This window comes from Aulonocara stuartgranti (assembly GCF_965226115.1).
Source record: "Aulonocara stuartgranti genome assembly, chromosome: 4".
NCBI lineage: Eukaryota > Metazoa > Chordata > Actinopteri > Cichliformes > Cichlidae > Aulonocara > Aulonocara stuartgranti.
Window position 1 is genome coordinate 23,753,673 of NC_138942.1, and position 17,209 is coordinate 23,770,881.

Below are 17,209 nucleotides of genomic sequence, written 5' to 3' on the forward strand. Positions count from 1 at the left end.
TCTCTCACATCTGCAGCACGGTGCCAAAAAGGGCTTCTGCTGGCCACTTTTACTGTTGGATAATATTTAATTTTCCATTCAGTGGAGCATATGTGTTTGAAAGGAAGAATAGGGGTGGTGGGGTTGTGTGTATGTGTGTGTTTATGAGTGTGTGTGTGTGTGTGTGTGTGTGTGTGTGTGGGGGGGGGGGGGGGGGGGGTGTCTGTAAAATGCCAGGCACATAAATGAACTGTAGAGCCAGCAGTCAGCAGTGTATACTTTCCTGTTATACACAACATTTGTGTATTTTATGGGCACAGAAGAAAACATTGCTACAGGGAAGGACTGCATAAATTAAAACACTGTTAGTCCAAGTCCTAGCAGCCTTCTTCTTTACTTTAAATACACTTGCTGGCCACTTTATTGGGCACATCTGTAATAATCTAGTAATCTAATAATTTTATCAGCCAATCAAATGGTTTGCAACTTACTGCCCGTATTCATGTAAACATGGTCAAGATGATTTACTGAAACGGAGCATCAGCATGGGGAAGAAAGGTGATTTAAATGGTTGTTGGTGCCAGATGGGCTGGTAAAAAAAAATGCCTTGTTGATGCTAGAAGTCAGAGGATAATGACCAAATGGCTTTTCACTGTTAGGAAGGTAACAGTAACTCAAATAACCACTTGTTACAATCAAAGTATGCAGAAGAGCATCTCTGAATGCACAACATGCTAAGCATTGAAGCAGATGGGCTACAGCAGCAGCAGAAAACCACATCGGGTGCCAGTCATGTCAGCTAAGAACAGGAAACTGAGGCTATAATTTACGCAAGCTAGCCAAAATAGAATAACAGAAGAATGGTCTGATGAGACTCGATTTCTGCTTCGAGATCATAAAATCGCATAAAAAACATGGAAGTGTGGATCCATTCTGGCTTGTATCAGCAGTTCAGGCAGCTGTTAGAGGTGTAATAGTGTGGGGGATATTTTCTTGTCACACTTTAAGGCCCTTGGTACCAACTGAGCAGCGTTGGCTCATTAGCCTGAATGAGTTTTGTTGCTGACCAAGTTCATCTCTTTATGACCACAGTAGTTAAGACACCTTAATCATTTCAAACTTGAACACGACAACAAATCCTCTTTAGTTTGGAAACTATTGCACAAAGAATTCAAACGGCTATAACTTTAGCTTATAAAGTGGCCAGTGGTGTAAATATCAAAAATCTAATAAATAAAATAATTCCAGTGGCTCCAAACCTTGAGGTCACTTCTTATTTGGAACATAAGCGAATAGCCAATAGAGAAATTTCTTTCTTTCTTACTATTTTGTTTTTCCAATCTTTTGCGAAATTTCTGCATATCTGTCCTTCCCTGTTCCTGGACTTTATCTAAATGAAACGTCAGAGGAAGGGGATTCCCTGGAACAACACAATAGCACAACAGAGTGATGTAAAACTACTTTCCCGAGAAGAATGTTGAGAGAATCCCATTGAATACTTTAAAACTACAAGTTGTGTTATCTCAGCTGGTCACAGTTTTATTATATGAATCTCTTGAAGTATTTGAAGTTATTAAGAAGTCACTCAAACCCCCAAACAGCTACTTTAAAGCACAGTGGAAAGAAATTAGAGCAATGGAAACAGTAAAGGAGATAAATAACAAACAAACTAGGTAACAGAGGTAAATGTCTGTCCAGGATGTGTTTGGCATCATTTTCGTTGCAACAGCGCTCGCTCCAGTCTCTTGAGTTCAGTTGACTCATTTGGTCAGGTTTTGTTATCACCTTTGTGCCTCCCTTCCTGTCTTGTTTCAGTCCGGGTTTGTGTTTCAGAAGCGACCTGTTCACATGTCACACTTGCAAGTCACAGCAGAGGGTGTCGGTGCTTTGTGGTGAGGGGTTTGCCTTTCGTTGGTGAAGTTAGCAGCAGCCAGGAGAGCGAAAGGGGAGGGGAGAAGAGGGCAGGGGAGGGGTTACGAGCCCAGTCCCGCGGAACATCCTGCGACCACATCTGAGAGAGTCGGAACGAAGCTCGGCAAGGTCCCCTCACCGCCAACTTCTCTTGCTGCGCGCCGATCGTCGCTTTCGTGCCCAGTCGTTTAAACCCCGGAGCAAGCGCGGGCCGGTTGTCCTGGTACCCGCTCTGCGAGTCGCAGGCTCTCCTGGACTTATGTTTTTATCTCTGGACGCGCGGTGGTGGGACATCCGGAATGGGGAATCCGTAGGAGAAGACTGCGCTGGCTGGTTTTACTGTTTGCGATAAAAAACAAGAGAACGCAGGCGCGCAGACGCGCTGGCCCGCATAGCCTACGCACGAGATGGACTTCAAGAAAACAAAATTTGGAAAGTAAGTTGAATTCCCAGGAAAATAAGAAAAAAAGTTTGAGCGTTGTTATCTAGCAGCATGTTTTTGTTTTCGTTTGTGACAGATCCTGTGCATCCATGCGTACTGACGCGCCGGCACGTGCGCGATCAGAGGGATATGTTATAGATTAGTTTGTGTGAAAAAGCCAGAGAGAGGGAGGGGGGGTGCAGAGCAGCTATCTTTATTAAAAATATAAGAAGATTTTTTTTAATCTTACTGCGGTGATCGATCCCTTTGATGTATAAGTCGCTTTGTGGTATCTGTGCAATCCATCGGGCTTTCCTTGGGAAGTTGAAAATAGTTCAGTGTCAGTTAACTTTAGACAGAACCGGTCTGTCTGTGTGTGTGTGTGTGTGTGTGTGTGTGTGTGTGTGTGTGTGTGTGTGTGTGTGTGTGTGTGTGTGTGTGTGTGTGAGAGAGAGAGAGAGAGAGAGAAAGTGATCTGGGGACGTCGGTAATCATGAGAACCAGAGTCCCAGAGGAGATTAACTTGATCTTTGCTGTAAAAGGAATAGCCTTGAAGTCACAAATATTGGATACACACACGCACACACAATCTGTGGGGGGTTTATTCGTTTTACTGCATTCCTTAGCTCCTTACCCTAGCCATCACAGTTGAATGCCAGCATTCCCATAATTCTGGCCTTTACCCTAAATCCAAGTCTTGGCCTTGAAAAAAACCCAGCGTGATCTAACTAAACTAGCTTGTGTTGGTACAGTCAGGTCAAAGTCCCCACTGGGCTTGATAATGTATGGAATGTGCTGTAATGCTCAGTGAGATGAAAACAGGGGTGCCACATGCATGCACGTAACTGTGCCGTGACACATCTGCCGGAGAGGAAGAGGTGAGCGCATGGAGAGGGAGACTCTCAATAGAAAAAAGGGATGCTGATACAATAATGCCCTGTCTGATCAGCCTTTGAATTTCCATCCCTCTATTTCACTTCATTACTCACACACACACAAAGCCCTCCTGTCATAACTGATTAGAACACATCAGAGTACCACACTGAGCCACAGTACAGCAACAGTGCTCAGAAAAATACTGCTCCCTTGTTCTGTTGCTTGGCAGAGCCTAAAGGGACACCGGACAAAGAAACGAGGAAAGGCAGTCACAGAGCGATCTAATGTTATCTTGCTAAATGCTGTTTTTGCTTTTTATTACACGTTTATTACAAGTTTAATGTGTCCAGAATTGTTTTTTTTAATTTTGCAGTAGGAAAACATTTAATAAAAGAACAAGAAGATGGAAGGGATGAGTCCTGGTGTGTGTGGGAGACAAATGGAGGTTGTTTGTAAATGATAGAGCCCTGATGACACCAGCCAGACCAACAACAACCCCCCGAAAAAGCACCAACTTTCCTGTTATGAGGGAATACATTCATATTTATGCATATTTATGTTTTAATTTTAGTCTAATTAGTCTGTTAGTCTAATCTCAAACAGTTATGGAAACCTAGAAATGTATCTGTTCATGCTTTTTCATCCTTCAGGGTTAGCTGGGTCCTCGCTCTCGTATTTTGGTAAAAACTATAAAGGCACAGATGCTGATCTGTTATTAAATTCTGCTATCAGCCGCTGGCTTAGCTTCTGTGTCAGCAGACTCGTGCTCTGTAGATTAGTTTGACAGGGAGGGAAACCCGAAGTCTTCCTGCGTGCGAACACAAGTCGGCCCACACGGACCTGATGTCAGGGCGAACTGGCAAAGTGTAGTTTTAGCACGTTGCCTTGGTGTGAACGTAGATGACGGGGAAGCCGTTTTTAAGTGCAAAGAGGTGAAAAGGGGTTAAGAAGTCCACGCTCCAAAACCAGAGGGAGCTCGTTCCCCGCATGTGGGCACAAATTGAGGAAATGCTTTTTGTCTGGGAAAAAGCGATCAGGCAGGAATAATGAAATAGAGGGAGAAGCTGGAGAAGTTAGTCCTGGAACAAGCATCAGGTTCTTTCACAGCTTTGAGGGCATGAGGACAGATATCACCTGAAGTAGAATGTGAAGGAAACAGCAAATATTAACTCAAAATCTACAAAGAAACAAAAAATGAGAGGATGAGCAGGTCATAGCGAGGCTGATTGCCAACGTGTTGCCGTCAGTTAATGAGCACAACTCAAGCAGACTTGACTCAGCTGGCTTCCAGCCACTGACAAAGTTACATTTGGAGGATGAAATTTGAAGTTAATTAAAGGTGATAAATACCAATGCATGCTGTTACAATACTCAGCATAATGACAATAAAATCCTAACATGAGTTAGAAATATTGTGATAAAAGTATCCTCTGCCCTCTATTCCCCAAACAGTGAAGTTTTACTGCTTTACTTACCTCTCCACAAAGCTGCGGCGTTCACTGACACCAAAAATACAAAACAAAAACCCCCCCCTGCTGTCATCTTGGCATTGGTCAATAAAAATGAGCACACAGTTTGTGCATTTTAAAATCTGATATTTTTTGAATTTGAAAGGAAGTCACAGTGGTTTCCTTTCTCCCACGAGCTGCATTTTGCCAAAGATACTTTCTTTTTCATAGTCACGTGACTTTCAAAGGGTTCCTTATCTGTGATATCTGTGAAGCGTCAGAGGTTTGGATTCAGAAAGGGTTTTTCTCCCTCTGATGTCTGGTCAGAGTTCACGTAGCCTCGTATTTGGTGGACATTTAGGTGACTAGTGTGTGAAGTCGTAGTGCATAAGCTTAAGCAGCCACGTTACCTTCCCTTATCTGCTCTCCTTCTTCTGCTTTACTTCCTCCCGACTTACTCTTTCCATTCATCTTTTATAAGAACGCAAAGACGAGGCACGTGATGGTGAGTGCGCGGCCTAAATGTGTAATCAAATAACACAGCTGACCAACAGCGACGCACCTGTGGCCCTGCATGAGAGGCTTCTTTTAAACCAGTGTGTGCGTGTCCGTGTGTGCGTGTGTTCATCCTGATGTAAAAAAATGTGATTTCGTAACATCTCCAGATGTGTTTTTTCCCTTTAAGCTGGGATTGAGAGGTTTACTGCTGATTACGTAAATACAACACACACACACACCTACGCATATACACACACCCGCACACACACGTAGCAACTTTCTCATGGCGAATAATGCAATGCGGTTAATAGTTAATGGCCAGTGGTGTCCCTTTGTGGTGGTAACAATGAAGCACTCTAAAATGCAGACAGCGTGATGAGGATTAGAGAGCTGCAAATCCTTTCACAATGACCATCTCACACACACACACACACACACACACACACACACACACACACACACACACACACACACACACACACACACACACACACAAGAACAAGAAGTAAGGCCTCCAGATCTCCTTTCATTATCTAAACACATACTTTCGCCTCTCCGTCTTCCCCCTCTCGGCCCTCTCTCAGGTTCATGAACTGCAGGGTGCCAGCCAGCAAGAGATACCAGCCCACTGAATATGAACACGTTGCAAACTGTGCCACACATGCGGTAAGTCTAAACAAATACGTACGTAGAGCAAACAAACAACACACAATACATGTACACAAAGAAATACACGTGTCGCTGCTGTGTTAGCTCAGAGGATCCTCTAAAAAAACGATGAGGAGGATTGTGAAGAATGAGGCACGGTGATGTGTGATGGAAGCATTGGGCTGTAATCTCTGAGTCAGCCTGTAGTTTCCTGTAATCTGCCGTAATCCCAGTGTGTCCCTATGGAAGACTACGACTGCCAAAATCAAAAATTAAATAGACATGAAGTGTAAAATAGTGACTTTCACCTCCCATTCTTTACTTTTCTGTTTCATTTACAAAATATTCCTCAATGTATAAATAATAAAATAGCTAATTAAAACTGATAATTATGTAAAACTACAATAGTTTTTAATCAATGCTAATTCATGCTACAATATTTTGTAGCATTAATGATGAATCATAGATACAGAAGATCTAATACGCCTCTAAATCTCTCATGGCAGTTAAAATACGTTCAAACGTGTACACAGTGAATATAGATGTAATGTCGCCGTTTGGTGCTCAGTTGAAATGTCAAATGTGCAAATATATGTAGTATTTGTACAAAATATTTGTATACACCATATAGATGTTCGCACTCAGTCCCAGAGGGAATGTTTATGCAAAGTTTCATCAACATTGGTCCACTTGTCTAGGAGGAGATAGGGAACATACAAATATAGATCCATACGCTACGATCACTATAGTATGATATACATCGTTACTGCTTCCATAGGAATTAAGAAGGTCAGTAGCAGCCAACTGCTTCAAATCAAATGCACTGGATTAACTGCTCAGTGGGGTTCCCACCTGTATAAAAGCAGAACTTTTGGCAGTTTGCTCGTCAGGAGTTCGCAGGCATGTTAACACAATGCCACAGTCTTACCAGGTGTGGACGTGCCAGCAAACTCGTGCCAAGGTCAGACCGTGCACTGCTCAGAGAAACTGTAAAATACCCCAAAACTGACATCTGGGATTCCACAGGCCTCAGTTAGCATGTTATGACAGCACAATTAGAAGAAAAGACTCAGCAAGTATGGCTTGTTTTGAATGGTTACCTGGGAAGTTGCATCTGATTGAACCAGATTGCTTCTGAAACAAAGTGGAGATGTGAGACCATAATGCAGCCGCATACCTGGGCACCTTGCAGTCACTGAGTCGACCATGACAATGGCAAACTGTCTGACGGCTAAAACTTGGCCAAAACTGGGTCATGTGACAGGACAGTGATGCCAAACACAGTCTACACAGTCTGAAAAAGAAAAGACGATTCAGTCAATGTTCAGACCCCAGCCCGACTGAAAAGCTGTGGCGTTACCTTAACAGAGCTGTGCATTAACAAATACCCACAAAACTCAATGAGCCGAATCGTCGTAAAGAAGAGTGGGTGGAAAGTAATCTGGGATGATGTGAGAGACTGTTAAAGTCAAAAATGAGTCATAGTCATTTATATATGACATAGCCTGATATATTTAGATATGATTTTGGCAGCTTGTGTCCTCCATATGCATCTTCTCAGTGAGAGTGAATGATACAAGCAGCGAGAGGAGACACTACAGCTCTAATGGCCGTAAAGCTTTAAACAGGATGTTCTATAGCCATTTGTGTTCATGATGTATGTTTTGATCATCCCCTCTCCTGCCACAAAGCCCATTAGCATGTGAGTCGGTGTATCTCGTAAACATACAAACAAAATGTCCTACTTCTGTTACCAAAAAAAGTTCAGTTTTCATCAGTCATTAACACTTATAAAGGATCCAAGTGGACTTTTAGTGAAATCGTGGTTAATATTTTCTTTATATCCCACTTTTGTCCCCTGGTTGTTCACAGAATAACATCAAATACAAAATCCGTAAATATAGTTCATGACCTTTTTGGGAAATATACTTACGTGCTTTATTATTATTATTATTATTATTATTATTATTATTATTATTATTATTATTATTATTATTATTATTATTATTATTATTATTATTATTATTTCTTGCTGGGAGTTTGATGAGAAAACACGACGCCACAATGAGTGGAAATAAAGCGGAAATTTTATTGGCTCTGCTCAAAGGTAATAAACTCCTCGTGGATTTATGGGGGAGTTATACGCTGGTATAATAACCACGGAGTTATTAAGTCTGGCAAATAAATAATCCCACACATGAAAGCACAATGTGTTATTTTTCAAAGGTGTTAATCAGCGTTGTTTTGGACAGAACCAGACTTTCTGCTAAGCAAAACTTTACTAGAGCTCAAGAGTGCTATCAAAAAGTGATTTCTCCTGGGCTCAGAGGAAGAGAAATGTGAAAAGTTTCATTTTTAGGAAGAGTAAAAAATGCAATTTTTCATGACGGCGGTAAAGAAAGTTAATTGTGTAAGGGGATGGAGCTCTGGGTACATTTATTTATTTATTTATTTACCTGTTTGGAACTTGATTAGCATTATGAACATGAGTGTGAATGAACTGCACATATTAAAGTCTGACATGATTATTGGATATTTGAATCTTTTCCAGTTGTGGATTCTTCCCAGTATGGTCGGTGGGTCCGTCCTCTACTTTCTCTCCGTGGACCGATGGCATCGTGTCGCTGCCTGGCTCTATGGGAGCGGCCTCACCGGCTTATTCATCACCTCAACTCTTTTCCATACTGCTGCCTGGAAAATCAGCCACCTCAGGTGTGTGTTTGTGTGTGTGTTGGGGGGAGGAAGTGCTGATAGGGATTTGGCAGATGTGCCATCGTGTACTTATGAGCTGCTCCGGTAGGTTTACGACACAGTTAGATGAACACTTTGTTTGTTGCAACCCAAAGGTTTTATAAAAACCAGACGAGGAACAATAATCAAGAAATTTCATGTCACTTTGGCTCACAAAAATGTGTTTTTGGTGAGTTTTTTGTTGTCAAAGTATCCAAAACAGAAGATATTTGTGATACTGAGGTATGACAAGCAAATTTTATTTTGGCTAACAGCTTTTCCAAAACAACAACAACCAAAAAGTCCCACAAAGGAGAAAAAAAAGATTGTTATGGAATGGAGAGACAGGTTATTGATGGAAAAGATGGCAACTGAAGCGTTGCTTATGCACTTTTTATCTACTTCCAGGGGCAGTAGTCTCGCTTCTTTATATTTTGCTAGGAAAATGGGAACAAGGGGCCATGATTTATTGAAACATGCACAAAGATACTTGGAAATGCAGTTTATGAGCCAAAATTGGGTTTTGTTTAATTCTAACAAGCTTGAAAGTCAATATTTGGCATGACCACCTTTATTCTTTAACAGAGCCTGAACTCTTTTAGGCAGCTTTCTCAACATTTCTTTAAATTGTCTTTAGGAATACAGAGCTCTCAAAATTTCAAAATCCCTGGTAGCCCTTCGGGCAGGGACTCTTCAGTTTTTGGTAGCCCAAAATAAATTTAAGTAGCCCGAATAAAAAAGAGAGCAATTTTTTGATTGATGTTTTGTTTCCTTTACAATATTATACATTAAAGTATAATATTGTAAAGGAAACAAAACATTAATCAAAAAATTGTTGAAAAACAAATTACAACATTGTATAAAAATTACAATCATCAACTCAAATACTTGGTTCTAATTGAACAGAAATTTCTATGAACTTGTAAGAACTGTGTAGGACATGAATCAGTCTGTGTCAGATCCTGAATTTGAAATTTCCACTGAAGTCACGGGTAAGAGACAAGTGGAACCAAGATCTAGGCCATTTGCTTTTTAAAGTTTGCAAAGACTGCTAAATTTTGCCAGTGGTAGTTCACTCTTTGCAACATAGTACGCTGTTCTAAACAGATTTTTCAGGTTTATTTTTAGTATGTTATTTGCAATTGGTGTTTGTTCTGGGAAAGATATTGCAGACTGAGCAATAATACGTTTCTTGCATTTCTCATGGGTTCTAATGGGGGCCTTTCTTAAAATAACTGGTCCCAGTAACAAAGGCGCTTATCGACTCAGAAATCGAGAGAAAACCAACAACACACCCGGCAGAACATTATGTTATTTACACGGGTGCACATAAGTGGTCCGCATGTGCGCATTCGCTGTCAAAATAAAGCGCACCAGATAAGAAGTTGCAACGCGCGTTTGCGTCCATATAAAAAGCACTGTTTTTGTCTGCTAGAGTGGGATTTTCACGGCACATTCCGCACCACATCTCTGTGCGTTCATCATTTGTTTGAAGCCAGCTCACCTCCTGCAACCACTTTTCTGAGAATACATGCTTCTTTTGTGGTTCGGACTCCTTCTGACATTTGTCTGGAGGTGGAGGAACACCAAAGTAATTGCTTAAAGGAGCTTCTTCGACATCTTTAAGAGTTCTAAACAAATGTCTGTCCTCCTCCAGAAAATCTTATGTATGCAAACACGCGTTGCAACTTCATATCTTGTGCGCATTTTTTTTTTATTTTGACAGCGAATGCGCACCTGCGGACCACTTATCTGCAGCCCCGGTTATATAGCTCGTCATATTGCAGCCACAGAAATTCTTTTGTCCATGAAACCATAAAGCTGTCACGGTCCTGGGTCTCCTGACCCAGCGTTTTTAGTTCTTTGTGATTTTTGTATTATTGTACTTGTGTGTGATTTATTCTATGGCTTCTAGTTTTGATCCCTTGCCCTTCATGTCTCTCTGTGTCCCCTCTGTTCTGTGTAATTGTGTGTCTTTGCATGTTTGAGTTTCTTGTTTTCTGTCACTCTGCATTGTGCATTATGTTCTCATGGTTGGTATTTTGTTACTCTCTCTAGTCTAGTCTCTTGTGTTCCCAGCTGAGTATTTCCCTGTGTATTTTGGTTCTTAGACCTCTGCCTTATGGTTTATGTCTCTGTATTTCTTAGTTGCTGTCTCCACTGTGTCAAGTTCGCGTCTCTGTGTGATACTTCCTGTTTTACTTTGATGGTCCGTGTCTCATGTGAATGCGTCCTGCTTTGCTTGTCTCGTCAGTCCTGATTTCTCCCAGCTGTGCCCTCCTTCTGTGTCTCATTCCCCTCGTTACTTCCCAGTGTATTTAAACCCTGTGTTTCTCTGAGTCAGTGTTGCGTCGTCCCTCATGCTGTGTGTGGATCTCCCTGTGTCTCCCTGTGAGTTCTTAGTTTATGGTTTCCCAGTTTAGTCTAGTTTTGTATGTTTGTTCTACCAGCAAATAAAGCTGTGTTTTGAGTTCACCTCCCCGAGTCTGTGAGTCCTGCATTTTGGGTCCAACTCCTGCCTGCCGCACAGCGATTCATGACAGTACGACGCGACCAGACATGGACCCAGCAGGCTCCTCCCGGGAAAGCGATTTGGCCCGCATCTTCAGCCTGTGGGAGCGAGTTTCCCATGCCTCGGACATTAAAGCAATGTCCATTGGGATAAACGCCATCGAGGCAATTCTCAAGGGGAATCCCCATCTTCGCGAGCTCTCAGGATTTTCGGGCCTACTGTCCAATCTGCAGAAAGCCAAGGAGACAGTACAAGCTCGCGAGCTCGTCATACCGCAACAGCGACCGCCACAATCGGGAAACGTTTCCACGCCGCTGCCACTGGACTCCTCTCCATCCACCCTCCACTCTGACTGTCACTCACCCGCTGCTTTTCTCGCAGCAATGTGGTCGGAGGATGAGGAGCCGGCCGTGATCTCTCCGTCGTTGCCAGTTTCCTCCATCACCGCACCTCCGGCTTCCCGAAGAAAACGGCATTCACGCTGCCGACACCCACCGCCACAGCCAGACCCCGAGACATCTGAGTTGCCAGCTGTGGTGAGTGGAAGGGACAATCAAGAGTTTCCTGACTTTGGGACTGTTTATTCCGGGGCTGTGTTTTTTCACTTAGCTGCCCAGCCAGAAGCGCTAGCTCCATCTCCTGTGTCCCCGCTAGCACAGCCATTAACTCCACCACACGCTCCATTTTCACCTCTACCATCGCTTCAGTCATCAGTTCGGTCTGCCACTCAGTCGCCCTTAGTTCCGTCATCCACACTACCACCTGTTTCCCTTCCACCACCACCATCACTACACCCAGCCATTCAGGCTGCTACTCAGTCAGACATTCAACCCATAGCCCTGCCGTTAATATGCTCTATAGCTGAGCCACTAGCCGCCCGACCCGCAGCCACTTCAGCCACTCCTCCACCCGTCACACCTCCACTACAACCATCACTGCAATCCCCAGTGCAGTCTCCAGTGTCCCCAGTGCAGCCTCCTGCAGCCCTGCTTTCCCCAGTGCAGTCTCCAGTGTCCCCAGTGCAGTCTCCAGTGTCCCCAGTGCAGTCTCCAGTGTCCCCAGTGCAGTCTCCAGTGTCCCCAGTGCAGCATCCCTTAGCACAGTCATCCACTCAATCACCAGCTCCACTTTCCCCTCAACTATCACTACCACCTCTAGCTCAGTCTCCTGTGCACTCACCTCTGGTTCATTCTCCTGTGAAGTCATCAACTCCCCTGCCTACTCCGCTCTCACCACCTCCGTTACAACAGACATCAGTTCAGTCCCCTGTGCCAGTGCAGACGCCCTCAGTTCAGTCTCCCGTGCAGTTATCTACTTCACCACCATCAGTAGCTCAGCTCCCACTCTCACCCGTGTCTCCAGTAGCTCAGTTAGCTGCCCAGCAGCCTCTCTCTGCTCAGTCTCCTGTGTCGCCAGTTTTGCTCATTCACTCCATGCAGAGAGGTAACTTGATTTCTACTCAGGGTACTTTTCATGGTTTAGCTGCCGTTGGCACAGTTGGCCACTCCAGGGCTTCCCCAGAGGCTAGGTCTCAGTCCCCAGCTGATTCTGGACCCCTGAAGTTTAAGCAGCCCCCTAAGAACTGCACCATGTTCGCATTGCCTGGGCAGAGTCAGTGCTCAGTGCAGCGCCAGTTGTCCTCATGTCCGCCAGAGGACTTCATGCCTGTTGGCTTTGTTTTAGCCTCCGCTGGAGGGTCCGAGGGGCCCGTTCAGCCTCCCGTCTCCGCTGGAGGGTCCGAGGGGCCCATTCAGCCTCCCGTCTCCGCTGGAGGGTCCGAGGGGCCCGTCCAGCCTCCCGCCTCGTCAGCTGGAGGGTCCGAGGGGCCCGTCCAGCCTCCCGCCTCGTCAGCTGGAGGGTCCGAGGGGCCCGTTCAGCCTCCTGTCTCCGCTGGAGGGTCCGAGGGGCCCGTTCAGCCTCACGCCGCATCAGCTGGAGGGCCCAAGGAGCCTGTCCAGCCGCCACCTGCGACCGCCTCGTCGTCGCCTGGTCCGGCTGCATCTGCCTGTGCTTCTGCTACGCCTGGGCCAGCCTGTGCTTCTGCTACGCCTGGGCCAGCCTGTGCTTCTGCTACGCCTGGGCCAGCCTGTGCTTCTGCTACGCCTGGGCCAGCCTGTGCTTCTGCTACGCCTGGGCCAGCCTGTGCTTCTGCTACGCCTGGGCCAGCCTGTGCTTCTGCTACGCCTGGGCCAGCCTGTGCTTCTGCTACGCCTGGGCCAGCCTGTGCTTCTGCTACGCCTGGGCCAGCCTGTGCTTCTGCTACGCCTGGGCCAGCCTGTGCTTCTGCTACGCCTGGGCCAGCCTCTGCCTGTGCTTCTGCTACGCCTGGGCCAGCCTCTGCCTCTGCGTCCTCGTCTGGCCCAGCTTCGTCTTTGGCTTCTGTTTCGCTTGCTGCAGCCCCGTCGTCGCCTGGTCCGGCCCCGTCGTCGCCTGGTCCTGTGCCCACCGGGCCATGGCCAGCACGCCTAACACTGGAGAGCCGCCGCTGCCTTCCGCGCGGTCGGCCTCCTGAACTGCTCCGTTGTCTCCTTCGCCGCCACCGTTGCCTTGCGCACGGCCGGCCCCCTGAACTGCTCTGTGTTTGGGTTGTTTTCTTGGGCTCCGGTGTTTGCTGTGCTCTTCTTTTGTTTTCTGTTCAGAGCCCTCCGTCCTGGGCCCCCGCCGCCCGCCCTGGGTTGTTTTCTGTTTGGTTTTGTTTTTCTGTGTTTGGGCTGTCTGGAGCCAGCCCTTGAGGGGGGGGGGGGGTACTGTCACGGTCCTGGGTCTCCTGACCCAGCGTTTTTAGTTCTTTGTGTGTGTGTGTGTGTGATTTATTCTATGGCTTCTAGTTTTGATCCCTTGCCCTTCATGTCTCTCTGTGTCCCCTCTGTTCTGTGTAATTGTGTCTTTGCATGTTTGAGTTTCTTGTTTTCTGTCACTCTGCATTGTGCATTATGTTCTCATGGTTGGTTTTTTGTTACTCTCTCTAGTCTAGTCTCTTGTGTTCCCAGCTGAGTATTTCCCTGTGTATTTTGGTTCTTAGACCTCTGCCTTATGGTTTATGTCTCTGTATTTCTTAGTTGCTGTCTCCACTGTGTCAAGTTCACGTCTCTGTGTGATACTTCCTGTTTTACTTTGATGGTCCGTGTCTCATGTGAATGCGTCCTGCTTTGCTTGTCTCGTCAGTCCTGATTTCTCCCAGCTGTGCCCTCCTGTGTCTCATTCCCCTCGTTACTTCCCAGTGTATTTAAACCCTGTGTTTCTCTGAGTCAGTGTCGCGTCGTCCCTCATGCTGTGTGTGGATCTCCCTGTGTCTCCCTGTGAGTTCTTAGTTTATGGTTTCCCAGTTTAGTCTAGTTTTGTATGTTTGTTCTACCAGCAAATAAAGCTGTGTTTTGAGTTCACCTCCCCGAGTCTGTGAGTCCTGCATTTTGGGTCCAACTCCTGCCTGCCGCACAGCGATTCATGACAAAAGCTGCACTTTCTTTTTGCCTTATAGTCTGATTTGTCCTAACTTTTCCATTTTGTGGTAAGCTTTTCTTTGGCTGTCACTTCTTCACCCTGACCTGTCTTATTTGCCTCAGCAGAACTAAAATATATCCTGCTGCTTTTACACACACACACACACATAACGGTCAGCGATTCTCTGCGCGATCAACCTCTCATATGTTTAAGCTGCGGGAGATTTCACTTGTCATGTTTGCATAGTAAGCTAACGATTGATAAGACGATGTCAGAGGAATTGGTGCGCAAATTATCATCACTCACAGATCGGTACTGTCGCTCTCTATACACAGTTCGAGCGAAAGCAAAAAACAAGAGCAAATTCAAACGCGATTTCAATATGTCACATATTGACAGTGGCTCATCGATGCCAATGACATAATTACCCAGCTACATTTCCGAAAGAATGCAAAAGCATTGACATTGTAGCGGGTCAGGGCTGTTCGGGGTTCTGTTTGTACAGTTACGTTTTGTGTATGTTGCCATGGTGACGGGTGATGCCCTCTCGCTGCGACGGTGTGTCCTTCCGGGGTCAGAGGGCGCCCTGTGTGGTGTTGTTATTGCTGTGCGGTTGCCGCGCTGAGCAGTAGTGATGTGCGATACCACTGATTTCCTTTCCGATCCGATACAAAGTTAAATTCAGGGTGGTATCGACGATACTGATACGATACTTTGTACAAAAACGTATTTCAGTTATTGTATCTCAAATTATAGCATCATAATGATTACAGGACATCGGATTACTTGTTCTTATCGCTTAATAATGCACAGTTATCATATAGAAATAAAAAAAAAAAACTGAAGTTGTGCGCTATTTGAACACGTTGCCTGCCTGCAGCACTAAAGGACTCCGTGAGAGACGTCCATCTCGCCCTTGCAGCACCTGTCCATGTCCACTCCTCCTCTTCAGTTCACCTCAACATAAGCTCGTCATATTCTTGTGCTTGATGAGGTTAGTAGTGTTGCCAAAACACCTCCCTTTCTTGCCACATGTATTGCAAACTACGTCTCAACCGTTTGTGGAAGTAAAATACGTCTGCACATGACTCCATTTATGCTCAGCCATTGTTGTGAGTGTGCACAACAAGGGGCTGGACACATTTATACAAACATATGTCACGACTATGACAGGCGGAAGACTAAGTAGTTCCTTCCAATGTAGACAATCCAAATGATATAGTTTATTTGCACTCTGTTCCTGTTAATGATAACCTACAAATTTACCCTAAATTACTAAAATATCGATATTTTAATATGAGTATCGATTCTAGAACATAAATGACTGGTATCGGAGGAATCGATATTTCAGTATCGATCCGCACATCACTACTGAGCAGTTAGCTAGCGGCAGTGTTCTTCTGCAGATGTCAATAAACGGCTGTGCTCCCTGGCTAGCTCACGGGAAGCAAGACCAAACGATACCTCCGTCTCCTCCTTGTCTGAGCTCGCCACAATATATTTTTCCTTCCTACAATAGCCCGACGGGCAGGGCAGAGAGATTTTGGTAGCCCGACTGGAAAAATCGCTAGCCCCGGGACGTCGGGCTAGCGATTTTGCAAGCCCTGGAATAGTTCTCCAGGCTTTGTGAAAGACATTTAAAGCTCTTCTTTGGATGTTAGCTGCCTCTTGTTCTGTTCTCTGTCAGAATGATCTCAAACAAATTAAGTTGTTGCCAGTCAGATGCTTTTCAGATGGTATTGCATGATGGTTCTTTCCTGTGTTTGTAATTCAAAGAATTGGACAATAACACAATCCTAATCCATAACAGAGCCTCTGCTGTGTTTTACAGATGGCTGTAGACACTCTCTGTTGTACCTCTGTCCTGTCCTTTCCATACATATTAAAATGAATCTGAACCAGAAAAACGTTCAAATTGGGATTAATCACTTCATCTGACCTGTTGTCACTGATTTTCAGTTCTTTTGCAATTTGCCGTACTTCAACCTTTTCTCCCCATTCCCCTTCCTTAATAATAGCTTCTTGACAGCCACACTTCCACTGAGACCATTTCTGATGAGGCTTCAGTGAACAGTAAATAGGATGCATCTCTCAGGTCCCGTGTCAGGTCTTTGCAGGATTATCTCCGACTTCTTGAGGTCATGACTTTCAGATAGAGTTCGTCTGCTGTAGATAGTTTTTAGGCCTGCCACTTCTTCTTTTGTCCTCCACTTGCCCAGTTTACTTAAGTGTTTTAAGGACACACTGCACACCATGCTGATATGGCAAGTTTTCAAAAGAAATGGGAACATGTGTTGACATGTTTTTACTCACAACAAAGTGCCTAAAGATACTATTTAAAATTGGTTCCTTGCTAAGGTGTCTGTTATTTGTGGACACAACACGGCATCATTTCTTGAGTTAGTCACCTTTTTGATCCTTGAACAGTTCACAGGTCAATTTGTTATGTTTCAACAAGAACAGGTATTTTAATGCTGCTATATAAAAATACATTTCCAGGAGATCTAAAATTATTACATGGATTATGCTTATAAAATGTGCTCATGGTTTTGGTTTAACCCTGTAAGATCAAGCCTGCACGAGGGTTGATCTTAGCAGGCCACGTCACCGGGTGACTATTCTTGTATGAAGAACAGCAGATGTTTTTTTTGTCCCATTGCTGCAGGTGTATAAAATCAAGCATCTAACCATGCATTGTAAATAGCTCACCAACTTTACACTAACTGTAACAGGATGCCACCATTG

General features: G+C 44.8%; 1 protein-coding gene across 2 annotated transcripts in view; it reads left to right on the plus strand.

Annotated features, from left to right (window-relative positions):
* The first annotated feature begins 1,564 nt into the window (after positions 1-1,564).
* mmd2a (monocyte to macrophage differentiation-associated 2a) overlaps positions 1,565-17,209 on the plus strand; it is a 28,713-nt gene continuing 13,068 nt past the window's right edge. For both annotated transcript variants that reach the window (XM_082531425.1, XM_082531424.1), the window contains exons 1-3: positions 1,565-2,326; positions 5,718-5,799; positions 8,333-8,493. In XM_082531425.1, coding sequence (XP_082387551.1) covers positions 2,298-2,326; positions 5,718-5,799; positions 8,333-8,493 — 272 coding nt within the window. In that variant the 5' untranslated portion in view covers positions 1,565-2,297. The remainder of the gene's footprint in view (positions 2,327-5,717; positions 5,800-8,332; positions 8,494-17,209) is intronic.